Raw genomic sequence first — 27055 nt, 5'->3', positions numbered from 1 at the left:
CATTTTGTTGCTGCATCTATCACACTATGTCAGAATTCCAAATGTGCCCGCAGGCTCAAAAAGGTTGGGGACCCCTGCCTTCACCGTTTGAAGGAATCTTCTGTTAGTGTGGCTCAGATAGTGTCCATTCATGCCATTTAAGCCATCTTCCTAGCCACTGCAGTGTAGTCACTTTTTCAGCACAATCCTATGCAGAGTTACTCCAGTCTAAACCCATTGAAATAAACGGTCTTAGACTCTCTTTAGGATTGCTAACACACGAACCCGTGAAGCTGCCTTATACTGAATCAGACCCTTGGTCCATCCAAGTCAGTACTGTCTACTCAGACCGGCAGCGGCTCTCCAGGCTCTCAGGCAGAGGTCTTTCACATCACCCACATGCCTAGTCCCTTTAACTGGAGGTGCCAGGGATTGAACCCGGGACCTTCTGCGTGCCAAGCAGAGGCTCTACCACTGAGCCAGGGCCCCTCTCCTTCCTAGTTTAGCATATCGACAAAACTACATAGTTAGTGAAACACATACGAGCCAAATTTGGGAACAGCCAGAACAGAGTTCTTCAACTGGTTCTAAAGGGTGATCACAGCCACACAATGTAGGAAGATTAAGGGGATTTGTTTTTACTAACCTCCATCTCTGCAACGTTCAGCCTATCCTTAAATTTGCCACCTCACAAATGCTTGGAGTTGGCTGCCATTTTTTTTTTTAGGCTGGGAATTCAGAGGAACTAGTAGATTGTGGTTTCAGAGGGTAGTCGTCTTGGTCTGCAGTAGAACAGTTAGTTTTGAGTCCAGTAGCACCTTAGAGACCCACAAGAATTTCTGGATGTAAGCTTCCGAGAGTCAAAGCTTCCCTTTGTCACTGTGTCTGACAAAGGGAGCTTTGACTCTTGAAAGCTTACTCCCTGAAACTCTTGTTGGTCTAGTAGGTTGTGGCAATACCTTGTTATGACATACTTTTTTTTTTGCCATCAAGTCACAGCTGACTTATGGCGACCCCTCAAGGGGTTTTCAAGGCAAGAGACATTCAAAGGTGGTTTGCCATTGCCTGCCTCCACACCACGCCCCTGGTATTCCTTGGAGGTCTCCCATCCAAATCCTAGCTAGGGTCAGGGCTAAGAGTGTGTGACTGGCCCAAGGTCACCCAGTCAGCTTCCATGGCGTGAGTGGGGATTTGAACATGGGTTTCCCAGGTCCTGGCCCTACACCTTAACCACTACACCACGCTGGCTCTCATACTATAGCGCTAAAGCAATTCCCAACTCCGGGGGCATGGTGGGGGGTAGCAACTGTAGGCGCAGAGGCAAGGGAAATGGCTCCAATGTGGGTGGACCTAAAATGCACATCTCCCCACCCAGGTGGCTTGTTCACATGCTTAGACGGCATTCTTTCCAGAAAGACTACCAAACCAGGCTTGAGACCGTTTTGAGGTAGGGGAAAACCTGGAAAATGGTCAATTAGAGGAAGATGATGTGTGGATGCTCAAAAAAAATAGCTGCCGCAGTTTGGAAAAATCTCTGTGCAGATGCAGCCAAAGTGTTTGAAAGTGGTTAGGCACGGAGGCCTGAAATCCACAGGTAGGTTAATGAAGTTAAATAGAACTAATAGGTGAATTACTAAGAAATAGGGTTGCCAGCTCTGGGTTGGGAAATACTTGGAGATTTTGGGGGTGGAGCCTAGGGTTGCCAACCTCCAGGTAGTAGCTGGAGATCTCCTGCTATTACAACTGATCTCCAGCTAACAGAGATCAGTTCACCTGGAGAAAATAGCAGCTTTGGCAATATGACTCTATGGCATTGAAGTCTCTCCCCTCCCCAAACCCCACCCTCTTCATGCTCTGCCCCCAAAACCTCCCGCTGGTGGTAAAGAGGGACCCTGGCAACCCTAGTGGAGCCTAAAGGCAAGGGTTTGGAGAGGGCAGAGACTTCAATGGGGTATAATGCCACAGCGACCACCTTCCAAAGTGGCCATTCTCTGTCGCCTGGAAATCAGTTGTAATAGCGGGAAATCTCCAGCTACCACCTGGCGGTTGGAGCAACCCAAAACAGCACTATAACACTATAAAGCAAATAAGTGAATTTTATAAAGTGCAAAGTGAATAAATATATACAGCATATACAAAGGGAGTACAAACAGATACAAAATTTACAATAACAATCCAATAAGTATGACTTATCAAGAGGATGCCAAGGATCCTGATTCAACAGGTAAGTTCAAGTAATCAACCAATTAAGGTATCATTTGATATTAGAATTTTTTGAATCATTCAAATTCTTTTTAGGTTGCAGTTATTGGAACAAAGCCACAGGAAAAAGATGTCAGACGTGTTGTCTAGATCGGGACCACGTTTCGCATATGGCTTCTTCGGTGACCTGTATCTGTGTATCAAAAATGCATGTATTCAACTAATAAATCAACATTTATAATAGACATTAAAACATTATTTAATCAATAATAAAAAGACTATGCAAGCATAAATATTCTTACCAATAATAGATATAAGTATAAGTGCCTTAGTAGGTGTTGTCTCATAGGGACCGCAAAGATTTGTATCCAGGTCTCCAAAAGGACAGAATAGTCAAGGAAAGATAAGGATGGTATTTAAAAGTAAAAAGGATTTGGCTCTTAAATGATCACAGCTGTAGCAGACAGGCTCAGAAAAAACTCAGAAAAAAGGGTTCTTAAAGTGATGCTATCCTAAAAAACAGGAATAATCTAATTCATTGTTTAGACCATTGGGAGACAATGTTCCCATAAGGAAAATAAGTTTAGTCTCCATTTGGTGCAGTGTTTTTTGGATATTTTGCGAGTCATAGGGTCGACCACGGAATTGCCATAAAACACAAAAGGAGAAATCCCTATCTCCATGTCCTTTTTCCAAAAAATGGGCAGTGAGCGGGGCTTCTAAATTTCTGGAGCGAATTCTAGAAGAATGTTCAGAGATCCTGATCCTCACGGGACGTATGGTGCTGCCAATATATTTTAAACCACATTTACATTCCACGCAATAAACAACATTTTTTGAAGCACAATTAAAGAAATATTTTAGAAAAAAACGGAAAACAGTGGTAGTAGATGTGAGCTCTTTAACTGTAAGGCATAAATTACACACTGAGCACGTACCACAACGATGATGTCCTATTGCTGGCGGCAAAAGTAAAGAAGTGGAAAAAGAAGGCTGGGGAGAAATGTCAGTGTGGACCAGGAAGTCACGCATGGATCGTGGGCGGCGTAATCCGCATAGAGGTGGATTTTTACAGCCAGGTAAGGTTTCTACTAGGTGCCAATGTCTTTTGATTATGTTATTGATCAGATGAGCCTTGGAGCTATGTTGTAAGGACCAAGTAATGTTAGTAGAAGATGTAGGTGGTTTTGATCTTAAAAGTTCCTGTCTGTCTTTCAGATCTGCTCTGGTTTTGGCTGACTGTAAGACGTGGGGTGGATATCCTTTGGCTGACAATGCATTGTTTAAAGAAGCAGCTGTATAGTGATAGTCTGTTGAAAGAGTTGAATTCCGCTTTATTCTTAAAAAATGACTGTAAGGAAGGTTGTTAATTAAGTGTGGTGGATGAAAAGAAGAAAAATCAAGTCCTGCATGTTTAGTTAAGGGTTTGGTATAGGGTTTTACTGCCAGAGTAGACCCAGCAGTAACAAACACTTCCAAATCCAAAAATGGAATGGAAGTCTTACTGAACGTACCAGTAAAAGTAAGGTGAGTATGAAGAGTATTAACCCATTCTAAAAACTGTTTGTAGGCAGCCACTGACTTGAAATTAAAGAACAAATCATCAACAAAACGTTTATAGATAAGAATGTCATCTGAAAAGGGATTGTTTTGGAATATGAACTTTTTTTCGAAGTAAATCATAAAAATATTGGCTATTGAAGGAGCGCAAGCTGCGCCCATACTGACTCCATTAACTTGTAAGTAAAATTGATCTTTATACCTAAAGTAATTATGCTCAAATAATATACCCAAAAGTTGCAGCAAAAATTGGGTAGGCGGTGAGGGATCATTTCTAGAGTCTAAAAGATCTTGGATAATATTGCGCGCTTCATTGAGGGGTATATTCGTATACAAAGATATGACATCTAAGGTAGCAAAAATACTATCGGAATAGATTTGTTTTCCAATTGAAAAATAAAATCTCGAGAATCTAGAAGAAACGAAGAAGTAGAAGAAGCATAAGGTTTTAAATAATAATCTAAGAACTGGGCAATAGGTTCTAGAAGTGATCCTGAGCCGGAAATAATAGGACGGCCAGGGGGAGGGCGAGTAGTTTTATGCACTTTGGGTAAAGTGTAAAATACAGGTGTTCTAGGAAATTTATTCTGTAGGAATTCAGCAGTTTGTGATGTGATATAGCCAGCTGCAAGACCTTCATAGACAGTTGTTCTAATAATTAATTCTATAGCTTTAACAGGGTTAGTAGAAATGGGACGATAGAAAGCAGAATTGGAAAGCTGTCGCAAATTTTCATTGTCATAATCACAGTAATTTAAAATAACAATAGATCCGCCCTTATCTGCCTCCTTTATGACAATGGATTTATCTTTATTTAATTGATCAACAATCATTTCTTGGGCCGGAGTGAAATTTATTGAAGTGGGAATGTGTCTCTTTTCCATCAAAGACACATCCCGAAGGACTAAATGTTGAAAGGTCTGAATGAGATGATTGGGGTTAGCAGGAATAAATGTGGAAGGACATTTAAAAGGTTGCCTCGCAACTGATGAACCCTGAAAAAAATCCTTTAGTTTTAATTGTCGGAATAATTTAAACAGGTCTACTCGGGTGTAAAAAGATGAATACTTTGGAGTAGGTGCAAAGCCAAGCCCCAAATTCAATACTTCTAATTCAGCTTTAGAAAGAGGTCTGTCAGATAAGTTAAGGACTAAGTTCTCTCGTTTTGATTCCTCCCGCCTCGTGGGCGGGAGCCTGGGGGTCTGTAGTTCTTTGGTCGTCCTCCAGTTCGCAAAAAATAAGGTTTTCTGTTGTAAGAAGTATTAGAAAAGGATGAACCTGCACTAGAGGAGCTATATGAATCAAAATCACGGTCATTATTGGAAGGAGAATAAAGCGGAATTCAACTCTTTCAACAGACTATCACTATACAGCTGCTTCTTTAAACAATGCATTGTCAGCCAAAGGATATCCACCCCACGTCTTACAGTCAGCCAAAACCAGAGCAGATCTGAAAGACAGACAAGAACTTTTAAGATCAAAACCACCTACATCTTCTACTAACATTACTTGGTCCTTACAACATAGCTCCAAGGCTCATCTGATCAATAACATAATCAAAAGACATTGGCACCTAGTAGAAACCTTACCTGGCTGTAAAAATCCACCTCTATGCGGATTACGCCGCCCACGATCCATGCGTGACTTCCTGGTCCACACTGACATTTCTCCCCAGCCTTCTTTTTCCACTTCTTTACTTTTGCCGCCAGCAATAGGACATCATCGTTGTGGTACGTGCTCAGTGTGTAATTTATGCCTTACAGTTAAAGAGCTCACATCTACTACCACTGTTTTCCGTTTTTTTCTAAAATATTTCTTTAATTGTGCTTCAAAAAATGTTGTTTATTGCGTGGAATGTAAATGTGGTTTAAAATACATTGGCAGCACCATACGTCCCGTGAGGATCAGGATCTCTGAACATTCTTCTAGAATTCGCTCCAGAAATTTAGAAGCCCCGCTCACTGCCCATTTTTTGGAAAAAGGACATGGAGATAGGGATTTCTCCTTTTGTGTTTTATGGCAATTCCGTGGTCGACCCTATGACTCGCAAAATATCCAAAAAACACTGCACCAAATGGAGACTAAACTTATTTTCCTTATGGGAACATTGTCTCCCAATGGTCTAAACAATGAATTAGATTATTCCTGTTTTTTAGGATAGCATCACTTTAAGAACCCTTTTTTCTGAGTTTTTTCTGAGCCTGTCTGCTACAGCTGCGATCATTTAAGAGCCAAATCCTTTTTACTTTTAAATACCATCCTTATCTTTCCTTGACTATTCTGTCCTTTTGGAGACCTGGATACAAATCTTTGCGGTCCCTATGAGACAACACCTACTAAGGCACTTATACTTATATCTATTATTGGTAAGAATATTTATGCTTGCATAGTCTTTTTATTATTGATTAAATAATGTTTTAATGTCTATTATAAATGTTGATTTATTAGTTGAATACATGCATTTTTGATACACAGATACAGGTCACCGAAGAAGCCATATGCGAAACGTGGTCCCGATCTAGACAACACGTCTGACATCTTTTTCCTGTGGCTTTGTTCCAATAACTGCAACCTAAAAAGAATTTGAATGATTCAAAAAATTCTAATATCAAATGATACCTTAATTGGTTGATTACTTGAACTTACCTGTTGAATCAGGATCCTTGGCATCCTCTTGATAAGTCATACTTATTGGATTGTTATTGTAAATTTTGTATCTGTTTGTACTCCCTTTGTATATGCTGTATATATTTATTCACTTTGCACTTTATAAAATTCACTTATTTGCTTTATAGTGTTATAGTGCTGTTTTGGGTTGCTCCAATTATCCTTACAGCACTGAGCCTTCTTTTCTTGTGGTTTACCACCTGGCGGTTGGCAACCCTATTAAGAAATCAGAGCCAAAGAATGTTCACACCTGCAGCAAAAGGTGTGTCGGGGTGATGGTGGGGTGGCTCCAGAAGCGATGCTGGGAGGGGGCGGCCTTGCCTCAGCCTGGCTGAGGCAGGCAGCCCAGCCAGAGGCTGCAGGGAAGGGAGGACGGGTGAGGCCGTGACTGGAAAGGCCCCAACAGTGGCATCTGGGCCTGGCAGTCTGAGGCAGTCGGCCACACCCGGGAACAGGCCAGGGAAGGAGACTAGCAGCAGCTGGGGCCTTCTGGGGCCTGTGCGGGCAGGCAGCGCAGCCTGTTAAAACCTCAGGAGAAGGCAGGGCAGGAGAAGCAAGGACCCAGGCAGGGAGGCCACTGGCTAGGCTTGCCAACCTTCAGGTACTAGCTGGAGATGTCCTGCTATTACAACTGATCTCCAGCCGACAGAAATCAGTTCCCCTGGAGAACATGGCTGCTTTGGCCATTGGACTCTATGGCACCGAAGTCCCTTAATTATATTTGCAATAAAGAATTTACTAGATGTGAAATCAACAACAATTCCTATACAAGGTGACTATAACCTATATCCTACTACTAAATCCTAATTTAGAATCTGGCCCGGGTTAGGTGATGCTTACAGGTATTATTCATGGCACATGGTGAAAGCAGCCTGCCTGGCTTCATCTGCCTTCTGGAACCAGAGGCTCTGAATTGATGCACTTCTGGTTCCTCCCAGCTCAGTGAACCTGTGCGGCTCTTGGATTTTTCACCCCACCCCTTGCAGAGGTCACAAATTCAAACGGAAACCAGTCCGGGGAGTTCAGTGTCGCACAACTGAATATGCCTCTTAAACTGACTCCAGTATTGATATTATGGGCTGTCCAGAAACAACCCAAGTAGTCACCTGGTACACCAGGGGCCAGGAGGCTGAGGAGCACCAGAGAATCAGCCGTGTGCCATGCCAGTACTGCACCCCCTGGGATACCTTGCGGTATCACAGATACTGCTGGAAACCAAGCGTGCGAAGACTTATGGTCTTTCATTCTCCAGGCTGTAACTTAGTCTCTTCATGTAGTGCTGGCTGAAGTGAGAGTTGTTCACTTGGCTACAGCGTAGTGTAGTGGTTAAGAACGGTAGTTTGGAGCGGTGGAGTCTGATGTGGAGAACCGGGTTTGATTCCCCAGCTAATTCGGGTAGGAAATCAGCCCAAGCCATTGTTAGATTCTTCCACACAAAAGGAGGGAAATATGTACCAGTGGCCCTAAAATTACTTCTTGCTAAGACTGTACCACAACTTTTATATGGGACTTTATTGGGCCCACCTCCATCTAGTTTTGTTCCTCTAGAAATGGTTCAATCTAAGTTTCTAAGAGCTATTTTCAAATTCCCGAGAAGTGTCTCTAATGCTACCCTACGCCTAGAAACGGGGTTATTAAGAATTGAGGCAAGGGTAAGTCTTGCTTCAATTAATGCATGGCTTAAGCTTAGTCATTGCACCTCTGATATTACTTCGTTAATACTTAAAGATGACCATTGTTCCACTTGGCTCAGAGCCATTCATCAGAAGGTGTTCAGGCTGGGTTTCTCACCTGAGTCTCTCCAGATAATGGCCTTGGACCAAGCAAAAGCCATAGTCAAGCAGAGAATGTTTGATATTGAGAGACAGAATGATATTGCAATGGTTCCATATTTTCTAGCTCCCCCCCAGAAGAGATATGTGGCTTTGCCAGTTCCCTATTTATCGAATTTGACAGCTCTGGCATATAGAAGAGCGTTTTCTATGGCCCAATATGATTCCTTCCCTTTGGTGGTTCTGGAGGGCTGTTACAAAAAAAAATGGCAGAGCGCATCTGTTTGTGTGGTACCGGCAAATTGGAAACAATCGAACATATCCTGTTGGGGTGTGGGTTCTATAAAGAAATTCGTGATAAGTATTTACAACCCCTGCTACGGAGACTTTCAGGTCTCTCTGGGAGTTAGGTAACCTGCTTATACTGGATTCTAATCCTCAGGTTGCTCTTGCATGCGCCAGATTTCTGGCTGCAGCTGTTAGGATCCGCAAAGAACTCAAGAAGGAAGAAGATTAATGGATTCTAGGTTTTCTGGGTCTGTGTTTATGCATTCTGTCTTATAGGGGTTTTTTTTTTAGGTATACAGTGCAAAGTATTGTTTTGTATTGACGGTTGTGTATTTTGTGTGTGGGGCTATAATGGTCTCACTTGACATCTGGTTATGTACCACAATAAAGTAAAGTAAGATTTCCCACTCCTCCGCATGAGCGGCGGAGGCTAATCTGGTGAACTGGACTTGTTTCCCCACTCCTACACACAAAGCCAGCTTGGCGACCTTGGGCTAGTCACACTCTCTCAGCCCCACCTACCTCACAGGGTGTGTGTTGTGGGGAGGGGAAGGGAAGGTGATTGTAAGCCGGTTTGAGTCTCCCTTAAGTGGTAGAGAAAGTCGGCATATAAAAACCAACTCCTCTTCTGTCCCTCATAATACCTAGGACCAGGACTCCCCAAAGGAGAGACATACTTAGTTTATGGAACTCACTGCCATAGGAGATTGCTGCCACTAGCTTAGAAAAATTAGTCCCAAGTTGTAGGAAAGGCACAGCAGAAGACAGGGTCATTCTTCTCTGTCCAGCGTGGTGTAGTGGTTAAGAGCGGTGGTTTGGAGTGGTGGATTCTAATCTGGAGAACTGGGATTGATTCCTCACTCCTCCACATGAGTGGTGGATGCTAATCTGGATTTGTTTCCCCACTCCTACACATGAAGCCACCTGGGTGACCTTGGGCTAGTCACAGGTCTCTCAGCCCCACCTACCTCACAGGGTGTCTGTTGTGGGGAGGGGAAGCGATTGTAAGCTGGTTTGATTCTTCCTTAATGTTAGCTCTAGTCCTGCGGCAAACCCATAAACAGACTTAAACAGACTTCAGCAGACAGCAAATCCATGAAAGCAGTTTTATTGGGAAGAATCGACAGGTTTCAGAAGCCATATTCAAAAGGATACTAGTAAGGGTCAAAGGCAAGGCAAGGCACATATATGGGAGAGCAAAAGGAGATAATCGGTTACCCAGGCAACCCCCGCCCCCTCCAACAGGCAGGAAGGAGCACTTGGCGATTTCCACACTATGGGAATCTATGAAAACTAAACACGGGGCATAGACTGGCCTTGGACAGAATAGCACAACAGCACCTGGAAGCAGCACACCAGCACTACCACATACCAACCTCATGGCCTGCTCCTGACACTGAAGCGGTAGAGAAAGTCGGCATTATAAAAACCAACTCTTCTTCTACATCAGCCTTACCTGAGACTTGGCCTTCCATGGCTGCCGTTGCTGGTGGCTCGCCGGTGTCCACAGCTGGCTGATCCTCTGTGCTCTCCTCCAGGTGCTCATGACCCGCTTCTGCACCGGTGTCCTGATCAGGCACTGGGGTCTCCTCCCCTAGGCTTGATACTGGCTCAGCTGTGCTCGTCTTTGCAGCAATATCAGGTCTCTCCAAGCTCCTCTGTTTGTCAGGGCCCAGATCGTTTTCCTTCGACGCCTGTTCCAGCACTGTGGCTATCACTGCGGCTTCCTCTGCTGATGTAGCAGCAGGACCTTTCACTGCGGCTTCCTCTTCTGATGTAGCAGCAGGACCTTCTGGCTTCACATTCCCATCACCCTCCCATGCATCCAAGCCCACCTTCATGGCTTCAATGAAAGAATCCTCAATGGCAGGCGACGGCCCAGCAAAAGGGGTCGGATCTTCTTCCTTCTGGCCTTCTGCAGCCTCTTCTCCTGAAACTGTGGTCTGAATCGCTGTGATCGTCTCTCCTGCCGAACTGACCTGTTGCTCCAGGACATCTGCTTCCGGGCTAACAGCTAGGGGCACCTCTGTGTCTCCTGCATCAGGTACGGCCAGAGCATCTTCAGACAGTATATCTTTTAACACCTGATTTAGGACTATGGCTTCCGCAGAGAGTCCAAGATGAGCGGTTTTGTACAGGAGGCTACTTTGTTGCGAAAGGGACGTCTCATCTTCCAGCTGTCCCCAAAACTCGAGGAGATCTATATCGTCTAGTTCAATAACTGGCCCTAGTTGGAGAAAAGGGAAGGCTGTTCATAAGCCTTGAAGCTACGATAGAAAATGAACTGCTAACCAAAAAACAAAAGATGAAGAGTGCACGTTGTCTGTCTTCCTTGGGAGAGGGAGATGTGGTTCCATAGCCCTTCCAAGAGAGGTGTTGAGTGGGGTTGCCATCTCCGGGTTGGGAAATACCTGGAGATTTTGGGGGTGGAGCCTGAGGAGGGCAGGGTTTGGGGAGGGGCTTCCTAGCCATAGAGTCCAATTGCCAAAGCGGCCACTTTCTCTGGGTGAACTGATCTCTATCGGCTGGAGATCTGTTGTAATAGTGGGAGATCTCCAGCTAGTACCTGGAGGTTGGCAATCCTAGTGTTGAGTGAAGGTGCCAATGAAGGCATGGTGGGGGAGGCAAACAATTTGACCCTGGGACACCATCTGGCAGGAAGCTTCACTGAACTGAACGGGAACAACACCAGAGTACGATGCAGGACTAGTTCCTTTGCAAATGTTCTGGCTGATTAGGCATGACTAGGGTTGCCAGGTCCCTCTTTGCCACCAGTGGGAGGTTTCTGGGCCCTGGGTGCAACCTGAGGAGGGAGGGGTTTGGGAAGGGAGGGGCTTCAATGCCATAGAGTTCAATCGCCAAAGCGGCCGTTTTCTCATGTTGAACTGATCTCTATCGGCTGGAGATCAGTTATAATAGCAGAAGATCTCCAGCTAGTAGCTGGAGGTTGGCAACCCTAGGCACAACAGCAGTGCAGGAGCAGGCGCACAGGCAGAAAGTGCGAGCGCTAAAACAACAACTATACTTTGGTGTCCAAAGTGGCTCCCACCTGCAGAATTTATTTTTTTAGCAACTCTTCCAGACCAAACACGACTGATTTCACTGCCCACTTTGACAGGCGCCTTCCAGGCACGCTGGGCTTCTCGCAGCAACCAACCGCCCAGTAGCTCCTGTCATCCTTTGCCAAGGATCTGGCCCCTCTTGTTATCCTGGCCCTTTCGGCCAAGGTCTCACAGCACCACCAGAGCCTGAGACTGGTCCTGAGCCCTGACTGTGTACTTACAACGAGTTGGATTGCGGAGCCTCTTCTTAGCAGGCTCTGAGCAGTTGCTGTAGAAGTTCTCCAGTAAAGTTAAAACCCGTTTTCTGTCCAAGATCCCCACCTAAGAAAAAGGAACACAGGTGTGCTGTTAAACCCCATGTGATTCAGGTTAGTTGGGTAGTTAATTTATATACGGCCTTTCAACTGAAAGTCCCCAAGTGGTTTACAATATAGTGAAATAGAAGAAGAAAAAGAAGAGCTGGTTTTTATACCCCGATTTTCTCTACTTTTAAGGAGTCTCAAACCGGCTTACAATCGCCTTCCCTTTCCCACAAGCGACACCCTGTGAGGTTCCTGTTACTATGTATATATTTTTTTATCTGCTGGTCTTGGACCATATTAAAGTTATTGATTGATAACAGCCTCACTATTTTGGTTATGAATCCATATCTTAAATATAGCAGCCACAATCAACCAAGCATGTAGTACTTGCATTTATAAATTCCATGTTCTGAATGTATATAATTCTCTATTCAATCAATCAATCAATCAATCTTTAATTTACAGTCACCCTGTGAGGTAGGTGGGGCTGAGAGAGTTCGGAGAGAACTGTGACTAGCCCATGGTCACCCAGCAGGCGTCATGCGTAGGAGTAGGGAAGCCAACCCAGTTCACCAAATTAGAATAAAATCAATGACAACCTAAGAAGAGTTTAAAACCGTAAAAAAAACCCACAACAAAATACATTGGGTTCTGCCATAGGGATCTACCCTCTTGGACCAGTGGGTTGGAAGCTTGGAGGTGGAGACTGTGGATTTTATCCTGGCTTCTGTCTTTCTTTCTTTTTAAACTTTTGCATGGGAAGGGGCTGTGTGGCTCGGTACATTTGTGGTGGGAGAACATGTCAGGTTGTCCATGAGATCAGACAAATTCAGGGTGGAATGGGGTGGACATTTTGGAGAGGGGCTGTGAAAGGAGCAAGAGCTTTGAGGAACCGCCAAGGAGTTTCAAAGGAGGTAATCTTATGGAAACAAAACACTTACATAACATATTTGCAATATAAAGATGCACCTTTTAAAAGAAAAACCATATCACTAAAGTGACCTTTATTCATCCTAGGACGCTAAGCACTTGCCCAAAAACAATGGCATCCTTAATCGCAGATGGGTTTGGGGCACCTCCTGGAAGCAATATAAAACATCTTGGAGGGACAGGAAAAGCACCAGCACGTCTCAGTGCCCTGAGAGACAGGAAACACAGGCGAGCATCCTCCTCTTCCAGGGAGAAAGCGGAGGAGATGACAAAGGCAAGGAAAACAAGAGGAAGAAACTGGGACAGAAAACACAGGGAGGGGGGAAACACATGGCGAAAGGAAAGGAAAGCAGCCCCAGAGGAATGCTGCTTTGCAACTGTACAGTGACTTAGTGCTTGTTATTTTGTAGTTCCAGTCCTGCCGTCTCCTTTGCATGAGCAGGCCAGACAGCGGCTCATTGAGCACATAAAACCCCCTGGATCCGGCTTCCACAGGTGACTACCAGCCTTCCAGTAAGGCTGCCAGTTGCCAGGCAGTGAAATATGTGGAAGAAAAACCAAGTGTTGAAGCTGGCAGGTAAGAGCTGGTTGGATGACCACCAGGCCCCTCGGGAAGTAGGGTTGCCAACCTCTAGGTCCTCATGAAATAGTTACATATGCTGAACAAACAATAGTTAAAGTGAAATACAGCACTGGCTCATAAGTAATAATATCAAACAACTAGCAAGTCCTAAATACAATCACTTTACTCCAAAATCAATTTTAACACACTTCAATACATGAATGCATAAGGATGAAATAAGAAGCCACAAAACCGGTTACATCACCGGAGAAGATCAACAGAAAATGAAACAAGTACAAAGATACCCAGTTGGACAACTGAAAAAAGGTCCAGTTCCACTCGTTCTTGTATCCAAATTCCTGGTAAGATTCATGTGCTGATCAGTTCATAAGGTAACATCTTCTAAGGCTGATTTTCAGCATAATGAAAATAATCACTGTGGCGAAATAATACTAGACGTCCAAATCCGACGGTTTCACAAAATCAGAAGAGTGTCACAACAGTCAAACAGTCAAAACGACACTTCCGGATACGTGTTCGTTTCGCTCATAAGCTTCATCAGTTGTTATAATATAATTTTATAGGGTCAAAGACCTCTGGAAAAATATACAAATAAATGAACGTCTCATAGTCATTGATGCTTATATCATAAGACTAATTTCAAAACATAGTATTAACTCAAAAATTTATTAAACCATATATGCTTACCCTGCAGACCAGCAGACCAAACGCGTGTCTCACCTCAGTTGAGGGCTGGTGAATAATCCTTACAGTATGTAGGTCCTTTCCCCATCACCCGGGGAAAGTGATGGGGAAAGGACACCCTCACTAACAAAACTGGTTCATCAAGGGCAGTTGGCAACTTCGTCCTCTAGCACAGGCACAAAGCCTTGGCTCTGCCTGTGCCTCCTCTCTCCGGCGCCTCGTAGCAAGCCCGGCAAAAACATAGCCCTTCTTCTCCTCAACCTCTGCAAAAATTCTGGTTTACAAGTCTGGCCATCTCTCCCTTTATCTCCTGCACCTTTCCCCTCTCTAGGCTTTCACTGCTGCTCCTGATCCTGCTCAACTCTACCCATCTGGCAGCTGAGTCAGTGAATCAAGGGGATCATTGTTTACTCCAAGGTTTGAAATGGAGTTTCTGGGGGTTGCACTGTGAGAGTGGGACATAATTTAGCCTAGGACTGTGGGCATCTTCAGAGCCTTTTTCAGGCACAGAATGCAGCAGGGATGGCTAGCATCAGGCCCAACAATTGACAGACTGTATGTAGTGTGTATGTAGTATGTATGTAGCAACAGGAAGAAAGTAGACTATTTCTTACTGTGGTGTTGGAGGAGAGTGTTAACGTATACCGTGGACTGCCGAAAAAAACTAATCAGTGGGTTATAGATCAAATCAATCCTGAACTGACCCTAGAAGCTAAAATGACTAAACTGAGGCTATCGTATTTTGGTCACATTATGAGAAGGCAAGAGTCACTAGAAAAGACAGTCATGCTAGGAAAAGTTGAGGGCAGCAGGAAAAGAGGAAGACCTAACAAGAGATGGGTTGACTCTATAAAGGAAGCCACAGCCCTCAATTTGCAAGACCTGAGCAAAGCTGTCAAAGATAGGACATTTTGGAGGATGTTGATTCATAGGGTCGCCATGAGTCGGAAGCAACTTGACAGCACTTAACACACACGTGTAGCATCTAAGAGCCAGCATGGTATCATGGTTAAGAGCTGTGGACTCTAATCTGGAGAACCGGGCTTGATTCCCCACTCCTCCACATGAAGCCTGCTGGGTGACCTTGGGCCAGTCACAGTTCTCTCAGGACTCTCTCAGCCCACGCAGAGGCAGGCAAGGGCAAACCACCTCCAAATGTCTCTTGCCTTGAAAACCCTATAGGGATTTGCCATAAGTCAGCTGTGACTTGACGGAACACACACACAACGCACACATGACAACTGATTGGCCAGGCCCAGTGTACATACTTAGAGCCTGGTCTTCTGCTTTTGCCATGATCCAAATGGGGCTCAAAAGCAGAGGTGTGATGCTGGCAACACACTTTAGGCATGAAGTTGTTATGTTGTGGGTCTGACAAGAATGAACCCCATCTAAGCAAGCTTGCTATTATCTGCCCAGATTACTGGGCATACATGAAAACAGATAAATGGATGACCCTGGTTGAACAACCTGTTATTGAACCAATGAAAATTAATAAACTGAGCTTCAGCCAACAAAGAGCAGAGCAATAGGTCATGCAGTGACCACAGAGGTCTTTTATGGATTTGCTTTTCATTTTCCACTTTCCTTTCCAGGGGGAAGGGGTGGGAACTGATGACAACACTGGGAAGAAAACCAGGTCAAAACCTACAAAACTGGCAAATGCAACAGGTACGCTGGAGATAGGTACTTCATTTTTATTTTTTTACCAACTCAATGTAGTCTGTAGGACTAAAAAGAAACATTCGGGACATGGGTTATAATACTATCAAACTGGGGGCGGGGTGTATGCCTAGAGCTCTGAGAAGATGACCGGCTGGAATCACTGCAGACCTTTTCGGGGGATATCTACAGCTACCTTTCCATGGTCGCAGTCCAGGAAGAGCTGGAGAAAGGTCTGCCTCCACCTGTCGTGTGTGAGGATCCCTCGGGCATCATTGGCACATTGGAACAGGTGCTTCAGTAGTTCCTGGAACATGTCGCTGGTGAAGTTTTTTATATAGGAGAAGACATGCTGTGAAGGGGAGAAGAAGGGCAAAACAGTTGAGTCCTCTATGCCACCTCGTGCTCAGCTTCCTTTGCACGCCAAGGGCCCTGACAATGAAGTCACTAGCAGGGATGCTGCCAAATGCAGTTTTGGAAGAGGGCAAGCACACACGAACAATTTTCATACACCTGCTGCCGATCAGGGAAGCATTTTCACGCTGTATAATCAGACTCAAGATCACTCTGTACAAAATGTCATGTTTCCTTCTCAAAGGTAGCTTGGTTACTCAAACTGAAGCTCCATTACCCAATAACTGAGTTGCCCCAAGAAGGTTACTTGCTGATTTATTCTACCTTGCTTTTTGGCATAAAGCGCCCCTCCCCAAGCACCTGAGAGTTGCATATGATAATGGAAAGAGGCAACTAAAATACCATATAATTTCAAAACAAAGGTAATTTTTTAAAAATTACCTATGACAGCACAAATCCTCAGGCTATCAGGATCAAATCCAAAGTGAGCCTAAAGTAATCTAAAAGGTAGTCTAAACAGGCTGCAGGGGGAGATGCTAGCTGTGCCTCACAAGGAAAAAGCTGCGTCTCAGTGCTGCCACTGAAAATGTTCATCAGACATTGTGTGTGTAAAGCGCCGTCAAGCCGCACCCGACTTATGGTGACCCAGGAGGGTTTTCAAGGCAAGAGACTAACAGAAGTCTTTGCCTGCCTCTGTGTAGTGACTGCTATTCCTCGGCGGTCTCCCATCCAAGTGCTAGCCAGGGCCGGCCCAGCTTGGCTTCTGAGATCTGATGAGATCGGGCCAGCCTGGACCATCAAGGTTAGGGCCCATCAGACATTGTGCGTGTGTAAAGTGCCATCAAATCACAGCTGACTTATGGTGACCCTGTAGGGTTTTCAAGGCAAGAGACTACCAGAGGTGGTTTGCCATTGCCAGCCTCTGTGTAGTGACTGGTATTCCTTGGTGGTCTCCCATCCAAGTACTAGCCAGGGCCATCAAATCACAGCTGAAAACCCTTCAAAGAAGAAAAAATGCTTTTTATAGGCTGACTTTCTCTACCACTTAAGGGAGACTCAAACCAGCTTACAATCACCTTCCCTCCCCCTCCCCACAACAGACACCCTGTGAGGTAGGTGGGGCAGAGAGAGCACTAACAGAGCTGTAACTTGCCCAAGGCTACCCAGCTGGCTTTGTGTGTAGGAGCAGGGAAACAAATCCAGTTCACCCGATTATCCTCCGCCGCTCATGTGGAGGAGTGGGGAATCAAACCCGGTTCTCCAGATCAACAGTAAATCCGCTCCAAACCACCACTCTTAACCACTACACCACAGCTGAAAACCCATAGGGTTTTCAAGACAAGAGACTAACAGAGGTGGGTTGCCATTGCCTGCCTCTGTCTAGCAACCTTGGTGGCCTCCCATCCAGTTACTAACCAGGGCCGCTTCTGAGCATCCAGGTCACTGCTCATCAGACATTGCTACCTCCTTCATCTCGTTTAGATAGCTTCTGTGTCTGGGTGGGTTTCTGGTTTGCTTTTTAAATCTTTTAGGCCTAGATTGCTGCCAGTTTTATCTGGCGTTAATATTTGGATTAGATGTTTTTACACTTGGGCAGGTTTTATTGGACTGCTTTATATCTCTTTTATTTAATGTTGTAGTTTTTATTATTCATCTTTCTTTTGTTAGTCATCTCTGAGCAAATCGCAGAGACGCAGCGGATAAATACTCTAAGCAAACCAACAATTGCCTTTCTGCTCCACAGTAGCATATTCTGCAGCCGTATTCTACCTAATCTGCAATCACATGACCTTAGATGGGCAGCGGAAGTGACTTTGGAGGTGACCGCAAATCACCACAAATCCCATTTTTAGAAAGAGGACAAAAGTAAGTGACTTTCGAAACTAGCTCTGGCTAATCTTCCGACATTGAAAATGCTCTCCAGCGGAGATTTATTTGGAGCTCAGGTCAGGGAGGCACTTTAAACACTAGATTTATTGCCATGTGAGTTTTTAATGGGTAAAAGAGACAGGCGTTCTAAAAAGGTGGTCTGCATAGTGTAAAGAACTTGAACTGTCAAGAAGGAGCTACAGTCTCCGTCTCCGGGCTGAATTATTACAGCAGGTTTCTCCGTTCTGCCAATGTGGGTGGGAGAAAAAAACACACAGCACCATACTACGGTGCGGGTGTGCATGAAATATAGGCAGGGGATCCCTACTATTTTCAAGGTTACAGAGAACAAAGGGGTGCCATGGAGCGCACGGCTGACAGCGAGGAAGACTGGTGACAAACGGTGGGGCTCTTGCCAGCCACCCATAGGCAAACAATTCCCAGCAAACTTCCCTTCAGCTCCTGCAGGCCATCTCTACCCACAGAACCCCTCCTCTGTCACTCATGATAGCAACGTGGAAGGTTTGCTAATACTGGGAACACAAATGCTGTTCCAAGATGAGGCCGTGGGTTAAGGAGAGGCATCCTGCCCCTGAATACCCACTGCAAGACAACAAGAGAATTATGTCGTCTTTAGGACCTGCCTGCCAAACTTCCCAGTAGCCCCTGGCTGGCTACTGCTGGAAACAGCATGGTGGGTCCCTTGGAGGGCTTACTGTGACACCCTTTTCCCATCTACTGAAGTCAGGGTTCATGTTGTCAGGTCTTCATCTCAGCCACTAACTCAGGGGGCCACAAATTCTCAGCAACCCCCAACATGGAGATGTTACTGCCTATCTTGTTCAACTGTTTCTTCCCCTGTGCTTTTAAATATGATTTTATGCTAATCTTACATTGATTTTTAGAAGGATATTGTGTTTCAATTTATGAATCGCATTGAGGACATTTTGGTGGAAAGGGGGTCTAGAAATACACTAAAAAAGTCACAATAAATAAAATCTAGCAAAGCTGACGACTGAGAACATAGGCAAAGTATTCTATATAGAATACCACACAAACGTTACACAGATTGAATTAGACATTAAAAATCGGTTCTTGTAGGTTATCCGGGTTGTGTAACCATGGTCTTGGAATTTTCTTTCCTGACATTTCGCCAGCAACTGTGGCAGGCATCTTCAGAGTAGTAACACTGACAGTGTTACTACTCTGAAGATGCCTGCCACAGTTGCTGGCGAAACATCAGGAAAGAAAATTCCAAGACCACGGTTACACAACCCGGATAACCTACAAGAACCAATGAACTCTGACCGTGAAAGCCTTCGACATTATTAAAAATCGGGCTGGGAACCAGAGCATGTTCTAATCCACTATAGATATTGTGTCTTTGCTTGTAAGCTTTTTATGTTACTTACACTTGTACTTAGATAAAGTTAGTCCCCTGTGCAGCACTGGGTCAATACCCATGGGGTGATGTCACAACACGACGTTTAATAGGCAGACTATGTTTGCGGGGTGGTTTGCCAGTGCCTTCCCCAGTCATCTTCCCTTTACCCCCAGCAAGCTGGGAACTCATTTCACCAACCTCGGAAGGATGGAAGGCTGAGCAACCTCGAGCCGGCTACCTGAAACTGACCTCCATTGGGATTGAACTCAGATCATGAGCAGAGCTTTTGACTGCAGTACTGCAGCTTACCACTCTGCGCCACAGGGCTGCTCACACTTGTACTTACTTGGTTTTCAGTGCCGACCCTTTTAATGCTGTGATAACAATTTACTAATTTTTAACAAATTTTATCTCTTGGAGTTTTATGATATTTTTCCTGGGAGCCACCTCAAGCACGTTTCCTGGAAAGGTGGCATAAAAATGTTCTAACTTAACAAGGTGTGGGGGATTCCCAACTGGAGTATCCTGGACCTTTTGGACACCTGATGATGTCCAACAAGCGTGGCATAGTGGTTAACAGCAGTGGACTCTAATCTGGTGAACTGGGTTTGATTCCCCGCTCCTCCATATGAAGCCAGCAGGGTGACCTTGGGCCAGTCACAGTTCTCTCAGAACTCTCAAAGCCCCACCATGGAGGATGCAGGAGCCTGGTAAGGAGAGTCAGTGGGGTGTAGTGGTTAAGAGCGGCAGACTCTAATCTGGGGAGCCGGGTTTGATTCTCCACATGAGCCAGGGACTCTAATCTGGAGAGCCAGATTTGATTCCCCACTCCTCAACATGATCAGCGGACTCTAATCTGGTGAACCGGGTTGGTTTCCCCACTCCTCCACAGGAACCCTGCCAGATGACCTTGGGGTAGTCACAGTTCTCTCAGAACTCTCTCAGTCCCACATACCTCACAAAGTGTCTGTTGTGGGGAGAGGAAGGGAAGGTGAGTATAAGCCGGTTTGATTCTCCTTAAAAGGTAGAGAAAATCGGCATATTAAAACACAACCCCTCTTCCTCTTCTTCCTCACAGCTCACGAGCCCCAGATCTGCTTTGGAAGGCATCGTGGAGGATGGCAACAAGGTATTGGGAGGCACCTGAATTGGTTCTGCTGCAGGCTCCTCTTGAGGATCCCCCTTGGAGAAGGTGGTGAGCACCTGTCGAGGCCGGTCAATCCTGCCCAGTCAGAACGCGCTTCTTTGAATGCCCTGCATCTTGGTTTGGGAGCAGGGCTCAGTCAGGTCTGGCCCGAAGAAGAAGGGAAAGGGTGCACAGAACCAGAGGTTGCAAGACGTTTATATAACAAACTGCCGCTACTATGAGAATATACAAAATAGCTGTAACAAATACGAATGTGTACAACATTAGATGATGAGCAATTGGAAAAATGATTCAAAGTGAGGGTCCTTTTAGCAAAGGGATGAATAAAAGTTTTGGTCTGAATTGCCTGCGTACAACAGGTGCACCCGTGACATTTGTGATGGCCTTTCAAAATGGGCGTGATGCTCGCAGTTTTAAAGTCATCACGTACCAAACGATCTTTAATGGGCTGAGATCTTGTAAATCCAATCACAGGCGTGGTATCGCAAGATGGAATAGAACTGAACAAATACCACCACTGTTGTGGCTTTGTGTAATATTATCAGTTCTTCTGTTTTGGCTCATTATATGTGAACTGCGATATGTGTCTCACAATTTCTTTGAACTTTTGTTACAACTATTTTGTATGTTGTAATAGTAGCTACAGTGATATAAATGTCTTGCAACCTCTGATGCTATGCTCTTCTTCTTCTTCTCCTCCTCCTCCTCCTGCTCCTATTCCACCTCTTTCTCTCTCCTCTTTTTTTTCTAGGTCTGGCCTGAAGACAGGCGGGGGTCACTCGTGCTTGTCTCTGCCGCAGCAACCCCACCTGCCTTCTCTGGGCGCTCTCCTGGGTGCTGGAGAGCCATTGCCTACTTCCTGTGCTTGGCTACCTCTGCTGGACAACTGCAGGCGATGTTCTGTGCCCCCTGGTGCCCAGCCTGGACAGAACAGGGACACAGCCAGCCCTGCTCAATGCCTGTCCAAGACCACTGTCTCCCACCACTGCTTTCTGCACTGAAACAAAACCCAGAATATCATGTTGAAACAAAGGGGGTCAAAAGCATAGTAAAATTGTGGAACTCCCTGCCCCAGGATGTGGTGTTGGCTGCCAACTTGGAAGGCTTTAAGAGGGGAGTGGACATGTTCATGGAGGAGAGGGGTATCCATGGCTACTAGTCAAAATGAATACTAGTCATGATGCATATCTGTTCTGTCTTGTATCAGAGGAGCATGCCTATTATATTAGGTGCTGTGGAACACAGGCAGGATGGTGCTGCTGCAGCCGTCTTGTTTGGGGGCTTCCTAGAGGCACCTGGTTGGCCACTGTGTGAACAGACTGCTGGCCTTGATGGGCCTTGGTCTGATCCAGCATGGCCTTTCTTGTGTCCTGACATGCAATTTGGTGTAGCAAGCAGCTGTGTGGGGAGTGTGGGGGATCAGGACCACAGCTCTGCAGAAGGGGGTCATTATCTCTGTTGTCTCGTTGTTTCCTCAGTCAGGAGTGCACCTCAGTCAGGAGTTGGGAAATACCTGAAGATTTTGGGGGCGGAGCCTGAGGAGGGTGGGGTTTGGGGAGGGGAGGGACTTCAATAGTTTGTAATGCCATACAGTCCACCTTCCAAAGCGGGCCATTTTCTGCAGGGGAACTGATCTCTATCGGCTGGAGATCAGATGTAAAAGCGGGAGATCCCCAGCCACCACCTGGAGGTTGGCAACCCTACCTGGCCCCTTTGCTGTAACCTGTTCCCCACCCCGGTTGCTGCCGCCCTCGTGCTGCTGTCGGTCGCTTTGGCTCTGCCCGCTGACAAAACGGGCTCTGGCTGTGATGCCCCAATAAATGCAGGAGCCCTCAAGATGCCCCAAGACTCCCCATGGTTCCAACTCCATACTGGAGCTGTGGTCCCAGTCTTCATCTAAGCCAGGAGTCCCCAACGTGGTGCCTGCGGACACTTTTTCTGGTGTTGTTAGAAAGTGGATGGGGCTTTTGTCTGATTGGCCACGGGAGATTTTATTGGCTGTGCAGATTGTTGAAAATGCCGAGGTCTGCTGGCAAAATGTGAGGAGGAATTTGTGGACCCCCGAGAGCGGGCAGCCCCTTCGGGTTAGCTGCGCCAGGGGAGAGAGTGCTCCGAAAGCGAAGGGTGGGGGTCTAAAGCAGCTGCTCGGATGCAAGTAGCAAGTGGGGGCATGCTCTGGCGCTAGCTGCCACCACAGCACAAGGATCTTTACTGTGTGGCTGAAGGTAAGCGGTGGCCTCAATTTTGTGGCTGGCGCCGCTTCCTTTGGCAGCCATTTTGGGGCAGCCATTTTGTGCCTGCGCCCACCACACGGTGTCAGAATTCCACAGGAACGCCTGATCTAAGCCCGGCCATTAATAGGAATGCGTTTAGAGCCCGTCCTCAAGCTGCAAAGTCTGTCGCTTGAGTCATGTGATAAATGGGCTTCTCCAAATGCCTATTATTCTGGATAATTGTCTTAATTAGAAGCCGTCACTTTGAAGAGAAATTTTCAAACATCTTACGGCAGGCTTAAAACAAGATTGACAAATTATCTTTAAAAAAAACCAGATATCACAACCAGTTTCTCTACAGAGCATTAAATGGATGCCTGTCAAAAGGCACGGGGACTGAGGGGGCAGATGCCCCCACTTGCTACTTGCATCAGAGCAGCTGCTTTAGACCCCCACCCTTTGCTTTTGGAGCACTGTCTCCCCTGGCGCAGCTAACCCGAAGGGGCTGCCCGCTCTCGGGGGTCCCCAAATTCCTCCTCACATTTTGCCAGCAGACCTTGGCGTACCTCAGCCCATCCCGACTGGAACTTGGATTTTTGCAGGCGAGCGCTGGCCCTTTTCTTTTTAAACTACCCCGGGTGATACTGCAGAACCTCCTCTGGGATATCTCAGGCCTCTTCAGTGAATCGGCTAATAGAATTTCAGCGGCAAAAGCAGATGCTGCGGGAGCCATGCTAATTGTGCAATAATGACAGTGCCAGCCGAAGACCAGGAGGGGTGGTGGTCTCCTGAGTGCTGCGAGTGGAAAATCGGAATTCAGTGGTGACCTGGAACTGCTAGACTCCTGGCTGGCTATTTGATGATATTTCGGTTGGTGCTAATAAAAAGGTATGATACAACTGTTGTTGTCAATAGAATCACATGAACACACATGGAGCTGCCTTCTACTGAATCAGACCCATGGTTCATCAAAGTCAGTATTGTCTATTCAGACCGGCAGTGGCTCTCCAGGGTTTCAGGCAGAGGTCTTTCACATCATCTACTTGCCTGGTCCCTTTAACTGGAGATGCTAGGGATTGAACCTGGGACCTTCTGCATGCCAAGCAGACGCTCTACCACTGGGCCATGCCCCCTCCCCCATCTGTTTCTCAAACCTCCCCTGACAATTCAGCCTGGAAGAAGGCAAGCCCTTGCTCTGGCAAAGGGGTTCCTTCTCCATCATAGTGCTTAGAACATGGGTGGGTATGTGTGTGTCTCCAAAACAGGAAGGGAGTGAGGCTGTCCTGAGACAGAGCATATAGGGAAGCCTTGTCTTCCTAGGGTTGCCAGCTCCGGGTTGGGAAATACCTGGAGATTTTTGGGGCAGAGCCTGAGGAGGCAGGGCTTGGGGAGGGGAGGGACTTCAATGCCATAGAGTCCAATTGCCAAAGTGGCCATTTTCTCCAGGGGAACTGATCTCTATTGGCTGGAGATCAGTTGTAATAGCAGGAGATCACCAGCTAGTACCTGGAGGTTGGCAGCCCTACGTCTTCCTGGTGTCACACACAGAATGGGAGAGTAACAAAAGGATGGAACTAATGCTGTGATAGAAAGGAAACTGTTTGTAACCCTGGGTTGGACTTGTTAACGCTCATGCAGAGGCTGGGACCTGCTTGCAGGGGGAAACTAGCATGCGGGAGCAGTGCTTAGTCTTTCTCCCACCCACTGGTTTGCCCCTAAATGTCCTCCCCCCCAGAAATGAACTCCGATTGGGCATTTGTATTGGAGAATCATATGGGTGCGGGAGTGGGTTCCACACCCCTCTCTTCTGCCAGTCCGCTCGCTTTCTTCCTGAGCTCCCATTGCCTGAGCAAACTTGGGCTGAGACCAGGAGCTTGCCGAGAGACTGCCACCCTTAGAGCAGAACAAGATGTGATGGTAGTCACCCAAGCCATTCTTGCTCAGAGAACGTTGTACTGCTTCTCACCTCTGCAAATTCCTCTTCGTTCACTTTCAGCTCTAGTGTTGCTATGGCTTCCACGGGCCTGGCATAGATTCCTGTGGCAAAGAAGGGAATGTGATAGTCAGTGCTGTAAGCAGCATTCTGGAAGAACGTGGCTGCATTCTGTCCCTCTGGCATGGGAAGCCCCTTCTGTCTTTAGGAAGGAAGCAAAGGAGAAAGGTCTTCTCTGACTTCATTGCCAAAGGTACGGGAGTCTCATTTCGCTTCTCTGCATCTGGTCACCCTTCCTGGAAATTAACAGCTTTTAGGAGAGGGGGCTGGCTGGCAGCACAGAGGGCCACTAGAAAGCTGCAGAAGCAGGAGAGCAGCTCGGTGGGGTTGCAGTAGCTGCCCTCCTTGGCCACACTTCGTTTCTGCCAGCTCAGAGGAAAGGAGGCAAAACCGTCCCATCTTCACAGTATTCTCCTTTCACCCTGATCGTCTCCCAAGAAGCCCTGGGTGACGGTTATATAAGGACATGAGAAAAGCCTTACCGGATCAGATCAAGGCCCATCAAGTCCAGCAGTCTGTTCACACGGTGGCCAACTGGGTGCCTCTAAAAAGCTCACAAACAAGACTGCTGCAGCAACAGCATCCTGCCTGTGTTCCACAACACCTAATATGATAGGCATGCTCCTCTGATCCTGGAGAGAATAAGTATACACCATGACTAGTAGCCATTTGACTAGTAGCCATGAATGCGTCCTCCTCCATGAACACGTCCACTCTCCTCTTAAAGCCTTCCAAGTTGGCAGCCATCACCACATCCTGGGGCAGGGAGTGCCACAATTTAACTATGTGTGTCCATCTTAATTCTCACAATGACCCTGTAGGGTGGGTGATTTTATGCTCGCTCAAAGTTTTTTTTTTAAAATGGGACTTTAAAAATGCCTTTTCACTGTCCCCATGCAAAAGGAGAAGTTCCACTCCCCCCACTCACCTGCTCCTTTTTTCCTGTTTGCATAGCTATTAGCATATGCATAGCTAACATGCCTCTGTTGTTCTGCATTGTTCCTTGAGGGAGATTCTTCGCGGCAAACACCAAAGATCGCGTTAAATGGCCCCTTTAGTAACGCGAAGGAGGTAAGCGCTGGCTTCGCAGTCACTTCCGGAATGACAGTTCAGCATGCAAAATTCAAAAAAAAATTGTGGGGCAATTCAGCCTGGAACGAGCTGCTAATTACCATGCTAAAATGTCCCATGAGTATGACCGACTGTAGGCTGAGTGTGGATCTGGACTGGGGTCTCTCTAGTCGAAGCCTGGCACCATCTCATCCTTTGGAGGAGATTTGTAAGTGGGGATTTTCGCTTGCTTAAAGGGTTTGGTTGCCGACTGGGCTCCTGGCATTGCCAAATGGTGCTTGCAAATGAAAACAACACTGCCTGTCTTTAATTCCACAAGGATGTGCTGTTTTACATGCACACTGGTCTAAGACTGAAGGCAGTCCTGGAAAAATTGGGCACAACGACGATTTGGTTGTTTTCTTTCCAAGATGAGAGCCATTGGTGGAGCTGAATCCCTGAAGGACCGTCTCCATTCATATTAACCAGTCCAAGTGTTGAGATCTATGGGAAAGGTCTTCCTACTGGAACTCACTTTGTCTGATCAGCAGGAATTGAGGTGTGTGTGTGTCTTGTCAGCTTCCACCCGTTAGCTATGGAACTCCCTCACTGAGGAGGTGAGATTGGCACCTTCTTCACAAGCCTTTCTGAATAGGGTCAGGGCATTTTCACTCTGGAAGTCCTTCCGCTGAAGTCGGTCCTAAAAACGTTGATATGATTGTTTTAACGGAAATGTGAGCGAGAGGAGGAAGAAGAAGAAGAGTTGGTTTTTATATGCCAACTTTCTCTCCCACTTAAAGCAGAATCAAACCGGCTTACAATCACCTCCCCCTCCCCACAACAGACACCTTGTGATGTAGGTGGGGCTGAGAGAGTGTGACTAGCCCAAGGTCACCCAGTTGGCTGAGAGAGTTCTGAGAGAACTGTGACTGGCCCAAGATCACCCAGCTGGCTTCAAGTGAAGGAGTGGGGAAACAAATCCAGTTCACAGAGTTTATCCTCTGCCGCTCATGTGGAGGAGTGTGGAATCAGATAATACCTGGTTCTCCAGATAATACCTTATCTGATTTTATTGTGTGGGATTCGTTTTTTAGTTATTAGATACCATGAGCCTCTGTGAGGTGGAACGGCAGCATACAAATAAATAAGCAGCACCAGAGTGTATTTCCGCATTACCAGGAGCATAATTTCTAAGGGCATTCAGATCCTCAATATGCTTTTGAGGTCAGGCGGAAGGTCACCACCATCAAGGATAGAGCAGCAGGCCCAACATCTATAAAGAGAACACTGGTATTTCCGTGGGAAGACGTAGTATACTGCCACCACAGGGAACTGTGATTCAGTTATTCTCACT

At 46.2% G+C, this 27055-nt stretch overlaps 1 protein-coding gene across 1 annotated transcript in view; it reads right to left on the bottom strand.

The window, feature by feature from the left end:
* The window catches only part of EFCAB5 (EF-hand calcium binding domain 5), a 69359-nt gene that overhangs the window by 35194 nt on the left and 7110 nt on the right, over window positions 1-27055 (bottom strand). Inside the window, exons 4-7 of the mRNA XM_056865010.1 lie at window positions 24625-24695; window positions 15888-16043; window positions 11752-11851; window positions 9925-10695 (exon numbers count right to left, since the gene is read on the bottom strand). Of these exons, the coding sequence (XP_056720988.1) occupies window positions 9925-10695; window positions 11752-11851; window positions 15888-16043; window positions 24625-24695 (1098 nt within the window). The remainder of the gene's footprint in view (window positions 1-9924; window positions 10696-11751; window positions 11852-15887; window positions 16044-24624; window positions 24696-27055) is intronic.

This window comes from Euleptes europaea, chromosome 19 (assembly GCF_029931775.1).
Source record: "Euleptes europaea isolate rEulEur1 chromosome 19, rEulEur1.hap1, whole genome shotgun sequence".
NCBI lineage: Eukaryota > Metazoa > Chordata > Lepidosauria > Squamata > Sphaerodactylidae > Euleptes > Euleptes europaea.
Note: the sequence above shows the minus strand (reverse complement) of the source record. Positions and strands in the feature narration are given on the sequence as shown.